The following is a 25624-nucleotide window of genomic DNA, read 5'->3' as shown; positions in this document are numbered from 1 at the left end:
CAACCTTCCCTTAGGAAATATCATCAAATATAACTCCCACTACTATCACTAGCGAACAGGTCCTTAATGCTGTCTCTAAGACCAAAAAAACTGCATCAATGGGCCCAGACAATATCCCAGGATGCCTTCTAAACAGCATGAAACATGACCTATCATGACTTCTGGAATTACTATTTAACTGTAGCCTCCAAACAGGCTTCGTGCCTCATGAATGGAGAAAGGCAACAGTCATCCCTCTGCACAAAGGCGGGCCATCTACTGACCCTGGAAACTACAGACCCATAAGTTACACTAGTCTTATATATAAATCCATGGAAGGAATTATCAAAGAAATGATCAATAATGATATAGTAAACCTCCAGACACTGGAACCAACCCAGTTTGGTTTCATCAAGGGCAGATCAGGCCTACTCAACCTTCTTTGAGAAGGTCAATAAAGCAATGGATGAGGGCAAAATCGTTCATACTGCTTACCTTGACCTGGCCAGGGTGTTTGACACAACACCCTACTCAGGCATTGTTGATAAACTCAAGAAGATAGGTACATTACATATGTCACCCTGTGGATAGCCAAGTGGCTCACGGACAAGACCCAGGAAGTTACAATTCGGGATTCCACTTGTACAAAGAGGCCAGTCACAAGTAGAGTCCATCAGGGATCAGTCCTTGGACCACTCCTTTTTGGCATTTACTTCTCGGAAGTCAAGGCCAATGTCAGTGGTCTCTGGCTGACTAAATTTGCAGATGATTGAAAATTAGGAGCTGTCATTGAATCTCACACTGACACAAATGTTCTCCAGGAGGGGCTGACAGACACAAACAACTGGTGTCAGAGCCATGGACTAAAACTAAATGCCAAGAAATGCATAATAGTATCCTTTGGGAAGTCATCCATCCCTGGTAAACATCATATCGACAACACACCCCTTAGAGTTGATCCAGTAGTCAGGGACATAGGGCACACATAGATAGTAATCTAGCCTTTGACCATCATGTGTCTACAGTGGTGAAGAAATCATTCTATGTTGCGCAACTTATAAACAAAGGTATGGCATCTAAGTCCAAGGAAGTCATTGTTCCACTGTATTCAGCATTCATCAGACCTATCATTTAGTATAATGCCCCCTTTGGTATGTATCTAACCAGGCATATCCAACAAATGTAACGTCCACAGAGGTTCCTCACTAAAAGAATACAGGGTGTAAGTAATATGTCCTATGCAGAACTCCTCAAGGCCCTATCCCTGTATTCTGTCTCCTACAGTCTTTTGAGGGGAGATCTATGCCTGGCATTCCAGGCATTGTCAGACCCCACTCTGATGGACCTCCTGCATACCCAAAAAACAAACAGCACCAGAATTACCCATTCTAAAGACATAAACCTTACCTGTGATATAAATAGGACCTGCTGGAGAGATAGGTATGTATCCCAGAGACTACCTCATCTATAGAACAGGCTCCCCATCCATATGAAGCAGAGTCCCTCCCTAACTCAATTCAAATGCAACTTGGACAACTGGATGGGAAACCAGAAATTCATCCCTGGTTTGGCACCTATGTCTCTAATGGACACAGGCAACCTGTAAATGTTTCATCTCCCAGGCCCATGCTTACACTTATCAGAACTTGTCAGAGATTTGAGATGCATGGCAGGGCTTAAAAAGGCCCTTTTGGTTGTTAGCCTAGTAAACACCTATGAACCTATGACACTGAAAAGATTACAATCCACACAATGACACAGCTGAAAGCTATAGTGGCTTTTAATGAGAAGGAGACCTTCATGAGATGATTTAGCAGCTGTTTGCAGTTACATTGCTCTACGACTTTGTTAGAATGTACTAAGGATGGTGACAGGTCAGTAACTACCCAGGATGGCTGATGGTCTTCCCTTTTGCACTGGGATAACTATACCCTTCCACAATGATGGAAATGTTTTCTCATTTAAACTTCATTGATTTCTTAATTGATATTGTAAACGTCAGCTACTTGCTGGATGTACTTGGTAAGAGATAACCTCCAGCAGCAGAGTCTCAAGATCTGATTACAAGAAGTCATTTTCTGACAGTGGAGTAGAGTGTTTGACAGGTTTCTGTCAGGAGCTGGCAAGTACAGGGGATGGTTTTGTTTGGTTCTAAGGAGTGGAGCTTCCTGATAAAGTCATACTTTTTAGGAGTCTCTCTGTGCAAAGGTTTAACTAAATACTAAAAATACTTCATTGCTGCGATGCCAGTGAGGATGCAAACAATCCTCATGACTGCCTAAATGTTCCCTCCCACCATGGATGGTCCTGAAAAATGAGCACAAGTCCAAATGGGGATTCTCAATGGTTAGTAGGAGCAGGGAAAATGTCTAAAGAAAAGAAAAATAAAGTTCAGACTGAACAGCTTAGATACTGAAGGCGCTGTCTGAGGTACAGCGTTAAAGTTCTAGGGATCATGGAGTTCATTAGTGCAACATTTAGTATTCAAAAATATCAGAGATTAGAGATGAGACAGTGATATCAGTGTCATCAGCTTTACCTCCAGACTGAACAAACCAGAACAAATTATACAAGTTCAGGGCTCTGAATAAAGCTGAAGCTGACCATAATTTAAAGATATACATGCAAACAACACGGCTCACTTTTTCAGATGCAAAATAAAAAAAAAAACTTTCATTCTTTGAGATAGTTTTATGCTGCACAGTATATACAAAGAACATATTTTGCCTAGAATAGATTAACATATCAAACTGCTCCTAGATATTTACAACTTTCGAAATGCAGTTAATTTTCAGAATCTAGTTCAATGTAGCACCTTGTTATTACAGTAGAATGTAATATTTCAGCTAACACTTAGATATATCAGTGTTTAGCCACTTTAATATCTTTTAGTTCTTGTAATAATTTCAGTTCACAAATTGAATGTCTAGCTGACTTTCTAAGCAATCTTTTAACTTTGGGCTGTCTTCAAATGATAGGCCCTTTGCCCACATATTTAAGACCATGCAAACATACATATTTTTCTTTGATTCACCTTCCTCATTGTATTAAATATTCCCTGTATAATACAGCACATATGTTAGAGCGTGTTTTTAATTTTTGAACATTTTTCCAGTAAGCAATGAAACAAAATGTATGAATCAATAATGACAAAACTGCATAATTCAGAACATTTCCATCATAGAAGTCTACTCAAACTTCTGTTCATAAGTTCATAGGTTCATAGGTTGGTACTAGGCTATCAGCCCTAGGGCCTATACAAGCCTAGCCATAACAATTCCCTGGCCATTTCTTCCCACATTATTTACTTTCCTGGACCCCTGTCTAGCAGGGCGACTGACGTGATCCCTGGGGTGAATTTCCTTTCTCTCATCCAATCGTCAAGGTTCCTCTTGAAGAGGTCCAAAGAGGCACTCTGCTTGACATGTATGGGCAATCTATTCCAGAGTCTGGGGAGTCTCTGGGTCAGGAACCTATCCCTCCAGCATGTTTTGTTTATTGTGATGACAAGGTTTAGATCCCTGGAGCGTGTAGCTCTGAGGGATTGGGATTTATTTAAGTGTAGCATGTCCAACAGCTCTGGGTTTGACATGGCCTTGTATGTTAAGCAGAGATCGCCTCTGAGTAGATGATATGCGACAGAGTATAGCCGGAGTTTTTAAGGCGGTCAGCGGGCATCTGTTTTAGGCATGTGATTCTTTTAGTGAGGTATTTCTGAGGCCTTTCCAGTTGTTGCAGATGTCTTGAGAGGTACATACCAAATGGGGCGTTGTATTCTATAATGGGTCTAATGAGGGATGAGTACAGTGGGACAATGACCTCCTTTTTTCTGGATGAAAAGCCCTTCGTGATGAGGTGTGCCACATAGAAGGATTTCCTGACTGTCGTGGCGATGTGGTTATCGGTGAGACCACTGTCCACCTGTGTCCCTAAGTCTCTTATCACACTTTCTGTGTTTAGTGTACTGCCACCTATATGGTAATTCATGGATACATGTTTTTCCCAAAGGGGATAACAATACATTTCTTGGCATTCAGCTTGAGCCCATGGCTCTGGCACCAAGCAGCTGTTTCTGTAAGGCCCCTTTGTAGAGTATCCACATCATTTGGGATTCAATAATGGCTCCCAGTTTGCAGTCATCTGCAAACTTTGTTAGCCAGAGTCCCTTAGTGTTGACCTGTACTTCAGAGAAGTAGATGCCAAACAAGAGCAGCCCCAGGACTGAACCCTGAGGTACTCCACTTGTCACTTGTCTGGAGCTGGATTTGGAGTCTTTACAGTGTGGGTTCTATCAGTAAGCCATTTAGCAACCCATTGGGTGACATAGGGATTAATGCCCAACTTAGTAAGTTTATCTATGATTCCAGAGTGGGGGATGGTGTCAAAGGCCTTGGCAAGGTCTAGATAGGCTGTGTGGACCACCTTACCCTTGTCCATGGCTCTGGAGACTGATTCAAAGACGTCAATCAGGTTCAGGAGACAGGATCGGCCCTTCACAAACCCAAACTGGGTGGGGTCCAGTGTCTGAAGGTTGCCAATGTCTTTGTTTATAAGTTCCATGATAATACATGGCCTTGCAGATCAGGCTTGGCAGACTGATGGGACGATAGTTTCTGGGATCCAAGGTGGATGATTGGGATAACTGTAGCTCCACTCAGTGGGCATGAAACCTGAGGTGAGGCTATGATTAAACATGACACTTAGGTGAGATGCCAGTTCATATTGTAGTTCATGTAGTACACAGCCGGGATGTCATCTGGTCCCATGGATGCTGTATTCTTGGCTTTAGAGAGTGCGTTTTGTACCTGTGTGGCTGTTATTACTGGAATTTGGCAATCTTCCGGCATTGAGATGGGCCATTTAGGGGATGAGAGGGGGTGAAGTTGGCACTGAATCGATCTGCCAGGATATTGGCAATATCCTTCGGATCAGTATATTTAATGCCATTCTGTTTTAGCTCAGAGCAGATCTGAGCATTGCCATTTAGATTCTTGACATAGTTATAGAATGCTTTGTGGTTGTCTTTGGAATCTTTGGCAATTTTATTTTCGTAACTAGCTTTGGAGGATTTTATGAGGCATCTCAGTTTTTTACTGAGGCTAGTAAGGGAGTTTTTGCATCCTGGGATTTTCCTCTTTTCTGCAAAAGTTTCTTCCTTTTGTTGTAAAGTTTGTTTATGGCAGGGGACCCACTGTCATTACAATCCACCTATATCAGTAAATATGCACAATCTTTGCAGAAGTAAATGTCAGCTAAATAATTTCACATTAAAGGGATCTGTAACTAATGAAGACGCTGCTAGCAAACAACTTTATATTTCATTGCTTTTATCTACAAATACCTGCTGCCCTTGAAAGATAGATTCCATATGTTACATTAAAAAATAATAAACTAGTAATACTGCAATAGGGAATGGATGGCAAACTGATAACAGGTTCATAGTTACTAAGTATCTCCTCCAAAGGAGGACATTCTCGGGACTGCAGCATTCACCCCCTTTAAAGTACAACACAGTACAACATCAGCAATCCATCTACATACTGTGAAAGTAGAATCCACAGCCTTCTGCATCTAAAGCAAGCATATGACCTGTTGTGTTACTAACAATGCAAACAGATTTGGCATAAGCAGAACTAAACTTCTCTTCCTTGAAACTCTCAGTTTCTTATAAAATCCACTTGACACTCAATTATATCACCCAACTTTACAACACAAAGGCCCAAAACCAGGAATACGTTTTAAACATTGCTTGTATAATCTTAAAAAGTTGCTAGAATAAAATATTTTTGTTACCATGTGTTTCCTGAAAGACAGGAAGACTGAAACTTAAATGGCTCATTATTTAATGAATTCAGCTTTGAGCGATTTGCCAAGAACCACAAAAGAGTAACAGACCAAACATATGAGCCAAACATTCCAGACATTCTGTGAAAATCTGGACAGTTGAGAGCTATGGTGGTATGCGTAGAGAATTCAGGATCTTGTACCTAAGGTACAGGGTTTGGGCCTGACTGGGGCACTTTACACACACACACACACACACACACACACACACACACACACACACACACACACACACACACACACACACACACACACACTTTCCTTACTTGAATGGCAGCAATAAGGAAGAAGCATGTACTGAAATGGCATGGCAGCAGTAGCAACAAAAAGAATTCCCTTACTTGAACTGAACGGCATAGCAGCTTTTGCAACAAGAAGCATGTACTGCTAAACTTAAAATTTCATGCGCATGTATCCAGGAAGAACAGGACATCTGTGTGACAATGCACATGCACAAACGTGATGCAGTGAGACTAGCTATGGGATCATTCTTAAAGAATAATGCCTTTTATAACATTTTTTGGTACTTACGTATTATCGCAACCAGATTCTTACGAAAAATGTGTGGCTGTTTTCGAAGCCCTTCATACACATTCCACCAAATATAACTATATGCAGCATTTTCTGCTTATCAGTTTTTACAATGCCCACTTACTAAATGTTTTGTTGTCATGGACTGTAGAGTCATCCAGGGAGCACTGTCTGAAGAAGTAACTTGCTCCGTCACATTTCGGTGAAACAAAGGTGGAAGAAATCAAACCGTCTGGATTACAGGAAGCAGTTCATTACAAGTTTGGAGCCTTAACCCTCTGCACTAACTGCTGGATAGCATATATATAAACACACACACACACACACACACACACACACACTCACTAGTTTTATGTAATTATGTACATGCACATGTGCCTCCGTTAATGAGGGCAAGCAGAAAAGTATAACAAACAGTCACAAAAAAACAAAGTCGAAATTGGAACAAGCCGAAACAAAAATGTCAAAAATGATGAAAACAACCTTACAATGTCCCCACACGGTAGTAAAAAAAATACAGATGTTCATTTTATTTTACATTAAGTTGTGTCATTAAAGGACTCTAAACAGGAAGAGGAATTTTGCCATTATTCCTGTTCCTACTGCCTAACTAATGTCCGAGAATAGTATTTAGGAGTTTATACACCCGTCTTCATTACAACATACATTTGTTTTCCTACATCAACGTGAATTATGCCTGCTTAAAAATTTGGTTGAAATAATGTGTAAGTACCCATTTTTTTATTAAAGTAAATGTAAATTAAACAATTAAAGTACATTTGACAGTCCTAAAATTGCCACCCAGGGTGGACTGCTCCTCTTGCCCCCTCTAGCTATGCCACTGGAACTACTCTTCACTGGGAAAAGTACATTGCTCCTCTCCAAATAATTTTTAAAACACTTTATCTTTCCTGTAGGTTATCAGGGGTCCCTCCTCCAATTTTCTACATATTTCCAAATCTTCCATAAGCAAACTCCAATTTTTACATAAAGTATCAGAAATGGGACCACTGTTTGTTGTAGGTGTTAATAAGGACCTTCCCAACTTTTTATCTGGGGAGTTTGAGATCACCTCATCATCCCTTTTTGTCCCCAGGATTAATGTGGTGTAAAAAACATTTCTCCTTCTAGTAACCAGCTCTCCCATAATAGTGTTGACAAAATTGAGTGGGCATCCTCTTTTGAGGAACATATTAATAAGTACACACATTCCCATAGGAATACCCATCTGTGCCAAACAGACACATTGTCCCTTCACCACTGCTTTTTTCTAGTGTTTGGGGTGCCAACTGTTGAAATGTGAAAAAGAGAAAATGTTGGTTTCCTGTAAATACTAGTGCTAAAACAACATAGTTGGTAGTCCTTTTCAATCTCTATATCCAAGTATGTTATAACATCCTTATCAGTGCTAAATGTGAACTTTAAAAAATCCAAGTGTTGTTAATATATCAGATACATTCATCTAACTTACTCTCAATATCAGTCCAACAAATAAAAATGTCATCCAAGAACTTAGTATACATCTGCCAGGACTTGCAAAATTCACTCAAACAAAAAACAAGATTCCCAGTGTGCCATAACAAAATTAGCAAAATGGGGGCACAGGCTACCCCCATTGCTACTCCACTTATTTGCCTTAGCAATTGTCCCTCAAAGAAGATAACGTTATTATTTTAATACTGTCTCCATTAATGCCATTAGAGTGTTTAACCTGGTAAAACAATAGACAAAAATATGACTAATGCACTCAAGGAACCATTGTAGACCACTATCTTGAGGAATTACTGAATAAAGGTCCTTCACATCTATGGTTAAGAAAACCCCATTGCTAATAAAGTATCCCACTAATCTTGTTAAGAAAATCCCAAAAATCTTTACAAATCTGTGGTAAGCAGCTCAAGCCTTTCTTCAATGTCATATCTAAAAATTTGGCCATAAAATGGGTTTTTGATCTAGCTGCATCCACTATAGGACATAATGGTGGATTGTTGATGGATTTGTTGATCTCGGAATGCCAAAAATACTAGGCAGTTTTGGTCTGTCATTAAACATAAATGCAAACTTTTCTTTGGTAATAAGTCCCTGTAACAACATGTCATTCAAAAAAGATCTACCTTACTGTATGCAATGTTGACCTCATTTTGTGAAACTGCTTCATAGGTGTCTTCCATAAGTGAAGAATTCATATAGTTGGAATAATCTGTTTTCCCCATAAACAGCAGACTACCCCCTTTATCTGGCTTCATGGTTTTAACACAGTCATTATCACAAATTTCATTAAAAAGCATACATTTGTGGTTGGTAATGTTATAGAATCTAAAAGCACCAGGTTTATCTAACAGATGCCTAATGTCCGATTCACAAACCTTTTTGAAATTCTGTCACTAACTCAAAACTCCTTCATGTTCTTTACCTCATTATCATGCAGACCTCCTGTTCCAGTCATTTTAATGACAGTCTTCTGAATGACATTCTAAATAAACATTCAACAAAACACTGTACAACTGTGTACAAAAGAAAACAAATTCTTATGAATTTGTTACATGGGATACAACACAAAACATCAGTGCCTGACTACTCAAAATTTTAACTGTCTTCCAATGACTGCCATTGCCATCTTACCTCTAGATACCTTATACTTTAAACACCTCAATAAATGCTTCTGCCCACCACTTGCTAATACACAAACAACTACATATAATCTTTGTATCCAATGAGGTCTCATACTAAATATACATTCCTTTCACTTTACAACTGAAGAATACACTCTTCAAAACTAGCACAGCAAGCCAGAACTCAATACATATCAAAATCAGAAAATGTGACAAACTCTCACTGTTTAGAATACTCCTCAGGGAATACCTAACTGAAACCAATAAATGTGTTTATTATAGTGACCATGCCTAATCACTACTGCATTACAGCTTGACACTTAAATTGCCTATTTGATGTTCTATTATATTTCTGCTTTTATAAGATATGGAATTAAATCTGCTTGCATATAAAGGATAAAATGTCAACCTATTGAGTATATTTTGTTAACAGGAACCAGTTACACATAGCTGTGTACTATGTTCCTTTTATATTAATTTCTGATTCTCTACTACTACTGTTTTGACTGCTTTGTGATGGAAATGGGTCCTCAGGCAAGTTCTATTACCTGGATAGTAAATATAAAAGTAAAACTAACTAACTAAAAATACATTCACTTCCAGAGATACTGTACCATACTAAACAACTTCTGAAGTGCTTACCCTCTGTGGAGAAATCTGTACTTTTGCTTTGACTTTATCATCATCAGGATTAAGAGATTTTGAAGTTAAATCACAGCCATTTCATCTGAACTGAGTAGCATTGCTTTTACACTTACTCTTATTCAACTTGATAATATACTGTCTCAATCTAATTATTAACTTAGTCTTTAATATTGCTTTTCTTTGGTCCCAAGACATACAGTGTATCTTCAGGAATATTCAGCATCTTCAAACCCCTTGCTTATTTGTGCTGCAGCCCTTTAAAACACTCCTTGTTCAGATTAAATAAATAGGAGTTTAGGAGATATGTACCTTTTCATGGACAAATTAAATGTACACAGCTTGGAAGCTTCCTCATCAAACTTAATTTAACAAAATCCCTAGTGAGCATCACGCATAGGAAAATACTTTACTCCTTCAATCGATGAGTCTACTTCTTTAATTGTACATAGCAGACAGTGTTTTTAGCTTTATTAAGAAGTTGTAGTTCCATTCAAGTGCTAATCTTATGGTAAACTGATTGTTAATCACACCCATGCATTCCATTTCATATCTACTCAAGACTACTGAAAATTTTATCAGAGTACAAACTACTGATAGCACTGCAGGATTTATAGGAATGTGCTGAAGTCCAAGCAAACAGCCCAGACCAGTACATAAATATTCATACTCACAATGCATATTACCATGTTACACATGCCCATTGAGAAGTATTTTCACCATACCAAGCTTCTGGCAAAACAAATAATGCAATACAGCAGGAGATTCCACCCACCTTATCTTGAATGGCATTTTTTTTTTATTGCTTATATTTAGATTTAAGCACTTTCTGACACAAAGGTTTTATGTGGTGATGTGAATATGCAAACAATTTGCACAGATAGTTTGTTTACTGTGTTTTAGACTTAATGCTTTGAACATTTATGATGACATTCTACTGTACTCTGTTCCAGTATCTAGCTTAAATAAAACAATTCTTCATTATTAATGTTGAGCTTTTTTACCCAGATTTCTGATCAATTCTCTTGCTGAAAATTATCTATGTCACTTACCACTTTCCTGCAAACTATTAACACTGTGCACTTTGCCAACACTTATGATGGCTACAAAAAGCTCATTTTCATGACTGCTCCACAGCATGCACTATCTTTAAATGAATTCTTTTATTTACATACTTTAACAAAGCATGTTTTGCTTCTACATCTTCTACACTCAACTTACTGCAGGACATCTTCTTTTATTAGGGTAGTTTTTATCATGATTAAAGTCACAGTTTATGAAGAATGTATCAGCTTCATATTTCTCATGCTTTTTATGACGTACATAATTCTGATTTACCCTCTTTTTATTCACTTTCAACTTTTATATCACTCAAACAACTTTACATAGTTCAAACTATCAACAGTTATTACTTTAATTAATTAATTTTATATGCCCTGTACACATCAGTCATTTTATTTAATGTTAGAGCTGCCTCTCTTCTCAATGTACCACTCAGTTAATCATTTCTGATACCACAAATGATTCTACCATCATCTCAGACCATTGAATCATTAAGTTCACTAAATTCTTAGTCTTCAGTGTGAATTAATATAAGCAGCAACACTTTCTGTTGGATCCTCTCTTTATGAAATTTAAATAATAGATAAATAGCAGATGTTTTCCTTGGTTATTCATTACTGCAGTACCTTCTCCCTTCACCTCTTGAAACTCAGCAGTATTAAACATTTCAAGGGCTTCTTCATCTACAAAATGTACAAACATAGCATATGTCTTGGCTACTGTGTTTGCAATCAAGAATAAAATGAATACGTAGATTCACAAGTTCCAGTTCTCAAGCAAACAATACTGCAAAGAGAGACTTCCCAGAAACTGTAGCTGTGTCTTTCTTTCAGGAAATATCAAACAATGTATTAGTAATTACTTCTGACCATGTAATTTGATACTTTAATATATAAATAAGATGAAACACAAGGCTGAATGCTGCTTGCTCCACCAGCTTTACTTTCAGACTGTGGAAAAATGGCAGTAAACCAAACCTTATGATTCTGAACAAAGAAACATACAAGCCATGGTGGTGCAGCGGTAGCATTGTCACCTCACAGCAAGAGGTTCTCCCATTCGATTCTCGGCAGGAGTGACTTCTGTGTGAAGTCTGCATTTCCTCTGCATGGTCGAGTGGTGTTCGAAAGACATGCATGAATGGGCGTGCCTTCGTTGAAGGTTGGGTGTCGGCTGGCACCTTGGCACCATAAAAATCTACTGCCAATCATTAGCGGACCGGAGTTCCACTGTGGCAACCCCTAACCGGGAAAAGCCAAAAGAAGAACATAGCCACAAATGTTATATTGAGGACATTAATAGCTTTCTAGAACAATTTAGTGGAGTGCTTTGTTTGCAGCTCTAAATTTTTAAAGTCATTTCTGTCAGCTGGCTATAGCTGTGAAATATTTTTCTGTCATCTGAAGGTACTTCCTTTGATTTCTAGGGGTTCTTTCAGGTGTAGTCCCCATGTAGCATAGTTGTTTTTACTTCACAGGTATGTAATTTATTGATACAAACTTGCCTCTGATTCAGCCGTTCAGAAAATAGGAAGTGAATGGGGATACAGCATCTTGTATACAATATCCTGTATGCAGTTGTACCCAGACAATTTGACTAGGTAGCATTTCAAAATGTCTTTTTCTGACATGTCTATAACTCCCCTTCCAAATGAAATCATTGTGCCTTGGTGGTAGTAAAGAATGACTGACGTATGAGAAGGTGTTGTGCCAGCAGCAAGTTCTTTACAAGGACCTAGCTGAGTGTGCGTGAAACTCAAGATTTTTGTCCATCCTTAGTTATCAATGTGATTACTTTGTAAGAATCCATATAGCTGCAAATGTTTTGTCCCCTGCTGTTTAAATGATGAGGGCCAGTTGACTTTAACTTCATTTGAAAGTATCATCTCAGATCTTATATTAGCCCATACAGATGGAAAACTGTGTATCCTGGATGTACCTATATGCAGTTATATTTTTACATACTTGATTCTACCTATACTAGAAGATATTAAAAGTCCTTTCCTTATTTCAGAAAGATGGGTTAGGAAGCAACTATAGTTGAGTCATTCTCCATCCCACAGCCAAATCAGTTCTCCAGCATTTGGTCACTATACAAACAGGGAACACTAGCACTGCAAACATACTCTCACTCTGTAACATTAAACTGGCATAAACTCAACAAATGTATTTATTTATTTCCAGTTTGATGATCGGGGAAGTCCACTGGGCCAAGCAGAGTCCATTTTCAGTGGAGGCCCACGGAGAAAAGCTCCAAAAGCATTTAACAGAATATGACATAAGTAAAGTATGGAATATACAGTATACAAAAGTATAAATATACAATTTAAAATACAAATACAAAATCAGAGAGTATACATTTAAAAAACACAAATGTGAAAATGTTAAAATATAGATAAAGTAGTTATATTTTACATGCTGTTAATTTTAATAAGCGGCCTTTTAATACATTTGCATATTTACCACACATTGCATTAGCTATTCAAAACATCTCTGTGGCAGTCATTTGTTATTCCTTGATTTCAGTTGTTTCTACTGGTTTTCTTGTCGTAAAGTCATGGGTATGGATAGTCAGAGACTGAGGCCCCTAAATATGCTTTAATTTTTACTGAAATTTATTTGTTAATTGTATAGCTGAAATGGTCCTTTGCAAACCCTTTTTGGCAAAGACACATGCTGCAACATTAAGTGAATATACCCTAACGGAACATCCATACAATGCCCACATGGGCACAGTAAGAACATGAAAATTCCATACAGACAGCATCTAAGATCAAGACATTATCCTAGTCCCCAGATCTTTGGTCAGAAAAATCAGTTAATTAAAAACTGTACTACACAATATGCTAATGTTGCAATACCAGGAAATAATTTACATAAGCATAACACCACTGGCCACAAATTCTTCAAAATGGTAAGGAACAGCTATGTCCGCATAAAGCCAGGATTCACTCTTCATATAAGGATCTAGTATCATTTAATAGTTTCTTAGAACTTATTCATGAAACCTTCTGTTCTTGCACAAGAATACAGATGGGACCTCTTCCCTTTCGGGTAATGACAGGTAATACAATTATTACAGGTGAGTAAACTCATGATCCCACCTTTCTGCTCTATCATGTAAACAGTTAAGATAAAAATGTATAACAGTACCATAACCTACATTACCTTGACTGCACATCATTATAACAATTAAATATCTGGTACATCACAACTCACCACAAGACAAAAAAATAAATCAGGCTCACATCGTAAAATATTACATTAACATATAGATGTCTTCAAAGACTTTGTTAAAATGCCAAGAATGAAGTAAAGAAAGGGTTTATCTGTCATAAAGGGATACAGTCAGAATCTACTTACAACAAGCCTACAAACAGTAGTCAAATAGAATGCTGTCTGCATGTGACTGCACTGGAAAAGCTAAAGTAATACTCTTGCAAAACAAAGTGAAAGGGAAAAAGTGGGTCATTTTACTTGTCTGTTATTTAAGGAAAAGTACTGAAATAGTGAAGTACAAAATTAGGTGTTAACATCAGGAAAAGTCTTGTCAAAACAGGAGAAAAGTCACCAAAGGGTAAAAGAATATTAACATGATTTAATATAACATAGAAACCTTAGCTTATTTGACTTAAGTAGGTGTTGGGAGCAGCTGACGAAATCATAGATACAATAGCAGTTATTAATAGATAGTCATATCTCACCTGAGATTTAACAAGACAGCTGCAATGTGGGTGCCAGATGAGGATGGCTTGAATGACTAATATGTAGCTAGCTTGCTAAAATATTTTATTGCAGTTAGGGTGGCCACTGTTATAAACTGATATTTCCTGCATAGGACTAAACATGGAAAAACTGGTACAGTGTTTGTAGACCTGAAATATTCCTATGCCTAATGTGATGTTGCTCTGTGCTATAATTTTTCTATAATATATTCATGGCAATCTGATTTGAAACCTTAGTAAAAGAATCCTTGTGCTACAGTCTGTTCCTCTAAAATGCAATTAAATGGAAATAAGATAATGAATATACATAAAGGCCAGTATTCACATCTTGTGAAATATGTAAGATGAGTGCAACCTATCTTGCAGCAAGATTCATAGCATCATCATCATCATCATCATTAATCCCCTTTTTCCCATTTTCTACATAGGGTCGGTGTCATATTAATGCTGCAATCTCTCTCGATTCAGTGTCACACTCCTGCTTTCTTCGACAGACATGCCTGACTGTCACAGATATTCTCTCACACATTCCATCCACCTCTTTGCTGGATGTCCTCGCTTCCTCTTACATTCTTCCTATCTGTCCCAAATCTTCTTCATCAGATTCTCTTCTGCTTTTCTGAACATGTGCCTGAGCCACAGTAATTTGTTCTCTTTGATCTTTTCTGCAAATGGAACTACTTTGGCTTCTGCTCTTATGTCCTCATTTCTTCATCTGTCCCACAGTGTGCATCCTACCACCCTTCTCAGGCACTTCCTTTCCATCACCTTTAGCTTCCTCATCTGCTCTGCCTTTACTGCCCAGGTTTCTGTACCATTCAGTAGTACTGGTCACACCACTGTCTTGTACACCTTACTTAGTATAGGTCGCACCACTGTCTTGTACACCTTACTTTTCAGCTTCTTTGGCCTTCTTCTGTCATAGACTACACCTGATACTCTATGCCAGTTGACTGCTGCCTCCCTGATTCTAGCTTTGACTTCTTCATTCAGACTACCCTTCTCCTTAACTACCCCTCCCAGATACTTGAAGCTGTTTACCTGTTCCACTGTCTTCCCTTCTACCTCAATTCTCAGCTTCTTCTGATTTTTCCCAATTTGCTGCCAGTGCCACTGTCTTATCTGTGGTGAGTTTCATCCCATGTGTCTTCAGTTTTGCATTCCGTTCTGCTATCCTTTGCTGAAGTCCTTGCTCAGAGTCTGCCTGTAATACCATATCATCTGCATACAGAAATTTTGTTGACCTGTCCCCCCAACCTGTCTGTTAATGTAGTCCATCACCAGTATGAACAACAGTGGGCTCAGAGTTGAAGCCTGGTGCACACTCATTCCCACTGGAAGCCCTTCTGTGAGACCGAACACTATTCGTATTTCAGTCATTTGGTCATTCTACACAGCCTGCACTAATTCTACCAGTGTTTCTGGGACTTTAAACCACTGCAGTACTGCCCAAATCAGCTTTCTTGAGGCTTTGTCATATGCATTCTCCAAGTCTAGGAATGCCCAGTTGGACTCTTTCTTCATCTGTAGCTTCTTCTCAATTACCTGTCTCATTGCAAACACTGGGTCAGTTGTGCTGCATCCTTATCTGAATACGACCTGCTCATCTCCCATCTTACCTTCTACCACTCTGCAAATCAATTTATCAATCACCCTCTCCAGGACTTTCATGCAATGTGACAGGAGTATGATACCTCTGTACTGTCCACAGTTGTGGATGTCCCCTTTGTTCTTGTACACTGGCATGAGTATGCTTATTCTCCAGTCATCTGGGATATGCCCTTCTCTCCAAACTGCTATGAGTACCCTCAGAAGCCATTTCTCCCCTATCTCACCCAACGTCTTTACCATATCTGCTGTAACCTCATCTGATCCTGCTGCTTTACTTGACTTAATTTTCCTTTGTACTATTCTTACTTCTTCTATGCTGGGCTTCTCTTCTCTCACTATAGGCTGTGTCTGGAGCAATGCAGCTTCTGTGTGGTTTTCTTCATTCAGAAGCTCCTGGAAGTCCTCCTTCCATCTGCCTTTGATGTCCTGTGGATTTGTGAGCAGGTTGTTGCTGACATCCCTTATGAAGGGTGTTTGACTATCTTCTTTAACTTTCTGTCTTTGGCTTGCAAGTTGCAACCTGATATAATTTCTCTCTGCCACATAATGAGTCACTTTCCGGAAGCTGGTAGAACGTCTCTGATGCTCTGTTGTTTGCTATTGCATCTCTTCTTTTTCCTGCTCTCCTGGACTTTTGTATTTCTTTTCTACCACCAGCTTTCCTTATGTACCTTTCTTCCATACCTGGCTTGGCCCCATATCTGTTCTGTAGTCCTCAAACATGCTGTTTTGAGGAGCTGCCATTCTTCTTCAACTCCACCTATTTCCTCCTCTTTTTGGGGTGATAGACCCCTGAGTAATTCCTTGAACTGTTGTGCTTTCTCTCCAGTCATCTTCCAGGTCTTTAGCCTGGTCTCTGTTGACCTTAGAGCCTTCTCCAACCACTGCTTGCAGCTGATTGTGGCAACCAGTGGTTAATGTTGTGGGCTGACTGTTTCACTGGGGATTTGCAGTCACTGACTCTACCCCAGTACCTTTTCTTTACCAGGAGGAAATCTACCTGAGTTGCATGTTGGCTACTCTTGTATGTGATCTTGTGACCATCTCTCTTTCAAGTGTTGGCTACTATCAAGCCATTGGCCTCTCCTTCTTTTTTTCCTGTTGCTCCACCCATGTGTTCCAAGGCTTGTCCTGTCTGTCCCAATATGTGCATTCTAGTCACCCATTATCAACATACACCAATTCATGTTGTCCTGCTTTATCTAGTATGTCCTGCAGCTGCTGTCTGAATGTACTCTTCTCTTCACTATCACAACCATGCTGTGTGCCATAGTCTGAGATCATACTGTCCTATCATTAGGGTGGAGTCTGATTGCCATGAGTCTGTCACTAATTCTTTTTTTTTCAAAACAAGTTTATTGTTTTAACATATAAGAGAAATATCATAACAATTTTATACAAATAATTAAAAATAGGAATTATTATAATATTCAACAAAACAACTAAAGTATTTACAAAGACATCCACTACAATCAGATCAATTAATTAAACTAAAATACTGTGCTATTGAAATTAGAATTTTTTTAACAAATTTTGTAAATTATCCCATACAATAAAATGTGATGTTTTTCTAGTTGTTCTCATTCTAATTGTGCTTATTTCCATATGACACATTATATTCATAACATTTTAAATTCATTGAACGAAGGAGGTGTATCTGAAATCCAATTTCTAGTTATTATTTTCCTGGCCACTGCTAGGATAGACCATAACAAGGGAAGCTTAATCTTTTAACACATTGAGGTACAGGTGTGTTGAATAATATAAGAGAATTAGAAATAATGAAATTATCTGTAAAAGAGCCTGCAAAATTCATTAATTGACTTCCAGTATTCTTTCAACTTCATACAGTCATAAAACATATGAGCCCAGTCAGCATTAATTTCTACATTACATCTCTTACATAGATTATCTTTATTATTAATTTTATTCATCATCAAAGGTGTATAAAAGATCTATGTAAAATTTCCATGTATAAAGTCTCCAGACAATGGAAGATGTAGTTCTATAAGCAGATTCAATATATATTGTTTATCTTGTTGAGTTAGTGGGTCCCCATTAATAGAGGTGAAATAATTCCAGTATGAATCTACATTGTAAAAGTTTCTTGTCTGATAATTTTATGTATATATGAAAGTTTACCTTTATCAGAAACTTTATGCTGTAAATTTATTATCAAGTAATCAATCAGTTTTGGAATAGATTCTTTAACTGTTATAGACATTAGATCTATTCTATCAATGAGATGTTGTCTAAAGATCTGAACCTCTAACCAGCAAGTTTCTCTTAGATCAAATTCTTGTTTTAAGAAATCTAGATTTTTAACTTTATTATCAGATATCAGCTGATACCAGTACTTTAGATTATTATCTATAGCTAAATGAGCTCCTTCAGAAGTAGATGACATAAGCATACCCTGAGTATAAATTATAGGAATACAATAAAATTCCATTCCCTATACTTAGGGTGCATGAATATAAAGTTACGATAACTAATAATAATATTTAATGGGTAACAGACCATATGTTTAGGTGTAATAGGTGAAGTACAAAATTCCTTTAGCAACCACAACATGGAGTTATTTATAATCATATTTTTATGTGTTAAGGAGATTTTCATGAAGTGCATACTAATTAGCTCCCAATAATCTTTCCATTTTGCGACATATGACCGATCTATTAATAAAGTAATAACTTTTATAATAGAAGAGATAATATATAAATTAAAGTCTGGAAAAGAAATACCCCTTGAGACCAGCTATTAGTATGTTTCTTTAATGCAATCCTAGGTCTATTAGGTGCCCATAAAATTTAACATTAGTGTATTCAGTTTCTTGATAGTTATTTTTGTAGGTGAAAGTATTATTGATTGTATTAAGTATAAAATCTTGGGGAATATTATCATTTTAATAATTGTAAGTCTCTCCTCCATAGTAAAAACATATTATTCCAGGTATTAAAAAGATTTTGTATATTAAGAAAACAGGTATTATAGTTATTATATATAATAGATTTAATATCTTTAGATAGTATTATACCTAAATAAGTTATCTGACCTGAGTTGGGTACATATTTAGTAAAATCACTAATGAGAGTATTTTTTCGTGTATATATAGGTAGTATTTTAGTTTTTTCTTCATTGAATATTAAACCAGAAATACTTTTAAAATTCATCATTTTATCAAATAAAGACTGCATAGAAGAATTAGATCCTGCTGATGTAATTAGAACATCATCTGCGAAAAGTTGAATTTTTGATGTTGTATTTTCTTCTATTTCAAAACCCTCTATGTCAGTACTGTTTCTAATCAAATTAGCCCAAGGCTCCATTACTAAAGTGAACAATAGTGGAGAAAGTGGACATCCTTGCTTTGTACCTTTAAGAATGGGCATTATCGGACAAACATATGATCCTACCTTAATATAAGCCAGCGTTCCTTTGTATAAATGCTCAATTAAATTTACAAATGCATCAGAGAAATTTGTGCATTTCAGTAAGGTAAACAGATAGTCCCAACTTACTGAATCAAATGCTGAACCTATATCAAGACTAATAAGTGTTAAATCTTTTCTTTTCCTATTTGCAAAATCAATTAATGTTAAAGTTCTTCTTATATTATCAAACGTATTTCTATTTACAATGAAGCCCGTCTGATCTATGTCTATAATGCCCGATAATTGTCTTCAATCTATCAGCAAAATACTCATAAACATTTTATAATCAACATTAAGTAATGAGATGGTCGATATGAAGAACATCTAGTTGGATCTTTATTAGGTTTTAAAATTGGTGAAATAAATGTATATTGCCAAGATGGGGGTTATTAACTCAGTTTGGGCCAGAATAAAACCTTATGTATTAATGAATATGTAGTTTTAGAAAGGATTTTATATATCTCTGGTATAATACCATCATTACCCGTGCTTTGTTTGATTTAAGCTTATTTATTTGTGTAATAACTTCTGTATATGAAATACTCTTGTCCAATAGTTTAATCTGTTGTTTATTAAGCTTTTATTCATGTTTGTGGTTATAAACTCCTTTATTTTATCTTTAGGTTCCATGTTAATGTTGTTATGGTTAATCTTGTGAAAGTGATTTCTAAATTAGTATTTCTGGTATACTAGAAACATTCTTCTTTTCCTTAGAGAAAAGATTTCTTTGATATGGTTTTGTTTATTCAATCTTTTGTTTTATTTTAAGTCTATGTAAGTATTTGGGGCTTATTGAATAAGACAAAACTTGTATCTCTAAAGTTATTTTAACTTTATGAGTTAAAATTTATTTGTATTTCTCATTTAGTTTGTTTATTTCTTCAATAACTTTCTTGTCCATAATATTTTCTTTATTATTATGCTTATAAGAGTCCAGTTTACTTTGAATATCTAACAATTCCTTATCCCAAGATTTCCTTTTGTTATTATACCATCTGATACTTTGTCCATATAGATATGATTTTAAGGCATCCCAAACATAGACAATGGAGACTTCAGGAGTATTATTTATGTCTAGAAAATGTTGTACTTCTGAAAGTATATATTCTTTATAGTCTTTTAGCTGAGTTAAGTATGCTGGTATCCTTTTGATCTGAATATTATGAGTATTTTTAGTCTGTCACTAATTCTGATGACACCCCTCACTGCCTTCTGAACTATCTCTCTCACCACAATTTCTACACCATTTCTAGCCTATTCTCACCCTGAATAGTAGAATCTGGATCCCAAGCCAAGTGCCAACTCTGTTCCATCATGTAATCTGCTTCCAAGCTCTGTCCTGTCAGTGAACCTACACTGAATGTAGCAATTCTTAGTTCATGCTTGGAAAGTTGTTTGATTTTTAAATCGAGCTTTCACTCAACAGACCTATCCCAGGTAATCCAGACTGAGCAATAGCTTATTGACTCAGGGTTGCTGGGCTTTATGGCACATATACACCTCCCACTGTTAGCATAGGTCCCTGGCATAGGTTGGGTCTTCAGCCCACTTATCACTGACAAATACCCATGCCCAAATATTAGTCAACATGACTGAATCACCTGGAGTCATATTTTACACCATCAAGTGGTTAGCCCTGCAACAGCATGCAGTTTGTGATCCATGTCCCCAAGCCATGTGGCTTTGTTGCACTGCCACCACAGTACAGGCATAACATACTGGTTTATACAACTCTTCCCCAATAGGGCACTCTCCACAGCTCCATTCATTGGTGAGTTTGAGATGTAAACACTCAGCATGTTTTTTGGAGGTGGGAGGAACCCCACAGAGAAACAGGGAGAACATGCAAACTCCAAACAGGCATTGGCCAGAGGTCAGAATTGAACCTTGTACTTTGTGCATAGGAGGTAAAGACCATAACCATTATGAGAACTGGTCTACACACACACACACACACACACACACACACACACACACACACACACATGCAGACACACACACACACACACACACACACACACACACACACACACACACACACACACACGCATGCACATACATAAGCACAACCATAGTCACGGAAAAAAAAAAGATATTTTACCTCATCCAAACCATGTATATTTCTTTTGAAAGTTCTGTCACATGTATAACCTGATCCTGCCACATTGCTAGTCCAAGTACTTTTTATTGTTTTCTCCCAACACTGTCCTCAGTTCTGCATACACATAGTGGAGATGGATGTGGTTTGCAATTCACTGCAGAATAAGCAGGTTAGTTGACAACATACAAATGTACATGTGGAAGTACATATACAGTGGTACAAGGTGTATTTGCAAGTGTTACACTTGGCATACTATTTGCATCTCAGGGACTGAAAGGTAATGAGACTGCTTAGTCTGAGCTGGGAGCCCCTCAAACACATGTACACTGTAGTGCAGCTACTGCATTAAATGCATATGTTGCCAAAATCCTCATGCTGAAACTAGTAACAAAAATGGCTAGATCTGTCAAATTTATGCCTTATTAAATGTTCATATACTGGCTTCACGGATAGTCATAATGGAACAGTCTTGGTATCCTAGATCTCTGTTAATTAGACAGCACTGTACATCTAGACAAACACTGCTCTAACAGTGTAACTCACAAGCCAACAAGTAGCTCCTTATGTAATCGAACAGTCGCAACATTTTCTTTTATTACTCAGACTACTTTACAGATTATATACAGAGCACTCTACACAACTCTGTTTTATAGATTGACCATATTTGTGAAGACGGTGACACTTGTGTGTGTGTGTGTGTGTGTGTGTGTGTGTGTGTGTGTGTGTGTGTGTGTGTGTGTGTGTGTGTGTGCATCTCTTTGCACACGTGTCTGTCTTGGTGTTCTTCGAATTTGGCTTATTAGTCATATTCTTTATATTACATAAATATATAAAATATAGATTTTCAAGGAAGGAGACCCAGTGCTGCCCACAGCACCCTTGGGCAGTCTGCTATTTTCTTGTAATGCTCACCCTGTTGGGCATTATTACATCATTAATATATGTCATCATATGGCATGATGCACCATTATCGGGGCTGCAACAAGATAAGTCATTACAACCTACTAGTAAATGTTGTACACATCTCTTAAATGGTGAAGACTTTTTTAATTGATTTTTATTTATTTATCCTTTGTTTGATGGGTTAGTCCAACAAGGCTAGTAGTCTTTTTTCACAGGAGACTCAAGCTGGGCAACTTAACAGGATAAAAAATATTTTCTCATGAAGCAGCAAGAAATGCTTTCCCACTTATAACTACTGGTCCTGCCTCTACCAATCAGGAAACATGATAGTATAAGTACAGTTATTCAATAAATAGTAATTACCACTCAAAAACATGCACACTTATTAGATAGACCAATCAGTATGCTTGTTGTAAACTGAGCTCTCCCCACATGAAGTAGATCAATCACTTCAGTTTCTCTGTACTGCTAGCAGACATTTTAAAATGTAAAAACAACACTCTTTCCAGGGTAAACTGCTCCAATAAATACAAACTCACAATTTTGATGCCAGGAGTGCTGCTACAAGCAAGTCCCCTGCATATCTTGCAACCTCTTACCTCTCAAAATGGACAGCTTTCATTATTTAGTGACTTTATTCCTCAATGATATGCCAGAAAAAACATTTTATGAACAGACAATAAATATGAGGCAAACATCTCCATCTTCTATGAGAAGCTCTACACATAGCTATCCCAAACAACATGCTTTCTATAAGATACCACAAAAGAGTTAAATATTAACCAAAAAAGGCACAGACAGCAATGTACTGTGTATCCACAGAGCTTCAAAGAACATATCTTGAATACCTCAGACTAACAAAAACCGATGAAAAAGCACTTTAGTCCTTTTGTACAATGGCATTATTTATAAAAAGTAAGACTTTTTTTCTTAAATAGTGTCATTGCATAATAGCAGTAATCCACTCCTGTGTGTGGGTAACAAACAGCTTGCATATGATTGGCTTTGTTTAATCTCTCATGCTTCACCCTTGTGATCAAACCACACCAACCATAGATAAATCCTGCATCGTGCACACTCATTCATGGATTATTGCTAAATAAATCCAGGTGTCACAGGCACTCAGATATGTGGTTTTTATACATCATATTTCTAGTCACATAATAAATGCTGCTTCATATATAGCTATTATGTGTTACATTGTACAAAAAGTCACAGTTACTGGTAAAGAAAAAGCTTGCACACTAACATTAAATATTGGTATTAATGTACTTACAGGTCGGAAGTAAATAGTTGGAAATCTTTGAACTGCAGACCGAAACATCACATGCCTGAAGAAAGATAAATACAAATATAAAATCATTATATTAAACTAACTTTCAATTCATTAACATAACATCCAATTAAATACTTAAATGAAAAACTCAAAAGATTTTTAAATATAACTGGAACAACCGCTTTCAATGAGACTTCTGACAACAAACACATGCAGTAAATATATTACTTCTTAAACAAAGGCATATCCTTAGGTCATTTCCACGGTGGCTACTGCACACAGATGTATGTAACAGACTCAAGTCCTGTTTTAATTGTCTGTGTGATAAAATAGAACATCTAACTCTACCAAAATAGCTAAAACATTCTTAATATAGCAGGATCCACAGAACTACTTCCATAAATTTAAATTATTTTGGCAGGATATAAAAACTCATACCATACATGAAAAGGCTGTAAAAATTGTTGCTGACAAAAGTTGAATTCCAGACAGACATACACACTCTGTGATACATTTGTTACCAGATTATTATCACATTTAGTTGTATAGGTGTCTTTTCTGATAGGATAATAGCAGAATTTAGCTAAATAACCTAAAATGATTCCCACTTCTCATACATTGTGCTATGGGTCAGCAAATGCCAGAAAAAATCATGAAGATGTAGCTGCAATGAGTGAGGAGAGTGTAAGGAGTGAAAGGAATGCCATTCTGCAAAGGAAATCTTTCCATCAGGGGTTTGGAATCAAATTAATACTTTTACAGTCAAGCCTCGTTTGACATACAGGACTAAGGTATGAAAAAAGGAGTGCTGTGAAAGAAACTGTAGTGATCTGGCTACCCTTTCATCTGATTATTTCAGTTGTTGTCCTTAATAGTTGCTCCTGGATTCTATATTTTAAAAATGCATTTTGAGTAAAATGCCCAGTACTTCTCTTTTCTTCGTGAGCAGGAAAACCAGTGTGATTTACTTATAGTCTTGCTATATACTATACATTAGGCTTCCTGAGTCAGGTAGCACTGCAAATCCATCAGTCGGTAATGAAGCAGCACACCCAGTGCATTAGCAGTTGTCGAAAACTGCAGACTACAGCAGGTTACATGCTTATGTACTTGACATTCCATAGGAGAGCTGCCAGAGTATGACTTGAAGAAGGGGACAGTCACAGCCACAAGGCAGTTCCTAGAGCTTGGCTGTTGGAACTGTCTGACGCACAAATGTTCCTAAAACTCTGGGCACAATTGAAATACCACATCATTCATTGTGATACTGAGGCAACATCTACTTATGGTTTGCTGAACCTGGTGCAAAATGCTACTGGTCATAGTCACTTCAATGGGTGACAGTCATATCCCTGTTCTCTAAAGTACGGTAACCTTGGAGTACATTATAATATTTGGGGAGGAAAGGGACGGGGGATCTCGGCCTTTCCCCAACAAGATAAAATGTTTTTGTGTGTGATATTAATTTGCACATTTTCATCAAAACTGCCTTTTGGACATTTGGTGCTTGTTTTGATGGCTTTCCTTTGACTTAAATGATGTCTATGCAATGAGTGTCCTCTTAGTTAATCTAGATTTTTGATTTTGGAAAAATGCATGTATAAATGTGTGTGTGTGTGTGTGTGTGTGTGTGTGTGTGTGTGTGTGTGTGTGTGTGTGTGTGTGTGTGTGTGTGTGTGTGTGTGTGTGAGTGTGTGTGTGTGTGTGTATATATATATATATATATATATATATATATATATATATATAGATATATGTAGATTTTGATGAATGCCGAGGTGCCAGCTCAATATTCAACCTTCAACGAAGGAACGCCCTTTTACGCATGTCTTTCGAACACCCACAAAACCGTGGGGAGGACATGCAGACTCCACACAGAAGGCACTCCCCGCACTCCAGCCGAGA

The 25624-nt window shown here is 37.3% G+C and overlaps 1 protein-coding gene across 2 annotated transcripts in view; it reads right to left on the bottom strand.

Moving 5' to 3' along the window:
* STPG4 (sperm-tail PG-rich repeat containing 4) overlaps positions 1-25624 on the bottom strand; it is a 368777-nt gene that overhangs the window by 95798 nt on the left and 247355 nt on the right. For both annotated transcript variants that reach the window (XM_044060218.1, XM_044060211.1), the window contains one exon: positions 23720-23774. In XM_044060218.1, coding sequence (XP_043916153.1) covers positions 23720-23774 — 55 coding nt within the window. The remainder of the gene's footprint in view (positions 1-23719; positions 23775-25624) is intronic.

This window comes from Protopterus annectens, chromosome 1.part0, assembly GCF_019279795.1.
Source record: "Protopterus annectens isolate FY-2018-M chromosome 1.part0, PAN1.0, whole genome shotgun sequence".
NCBI classification, from domain to species: domain Eukaryota; kingdom Metazoa; phylum Chordata; order Ceratodontiformes; family Protopteridae; genus Protopterus; species Protopterus annectens.
Note: the sequence above shows the minus strand (reverse complement) of the source record. Positions and strands in the feature narration are given on the sequence as shown.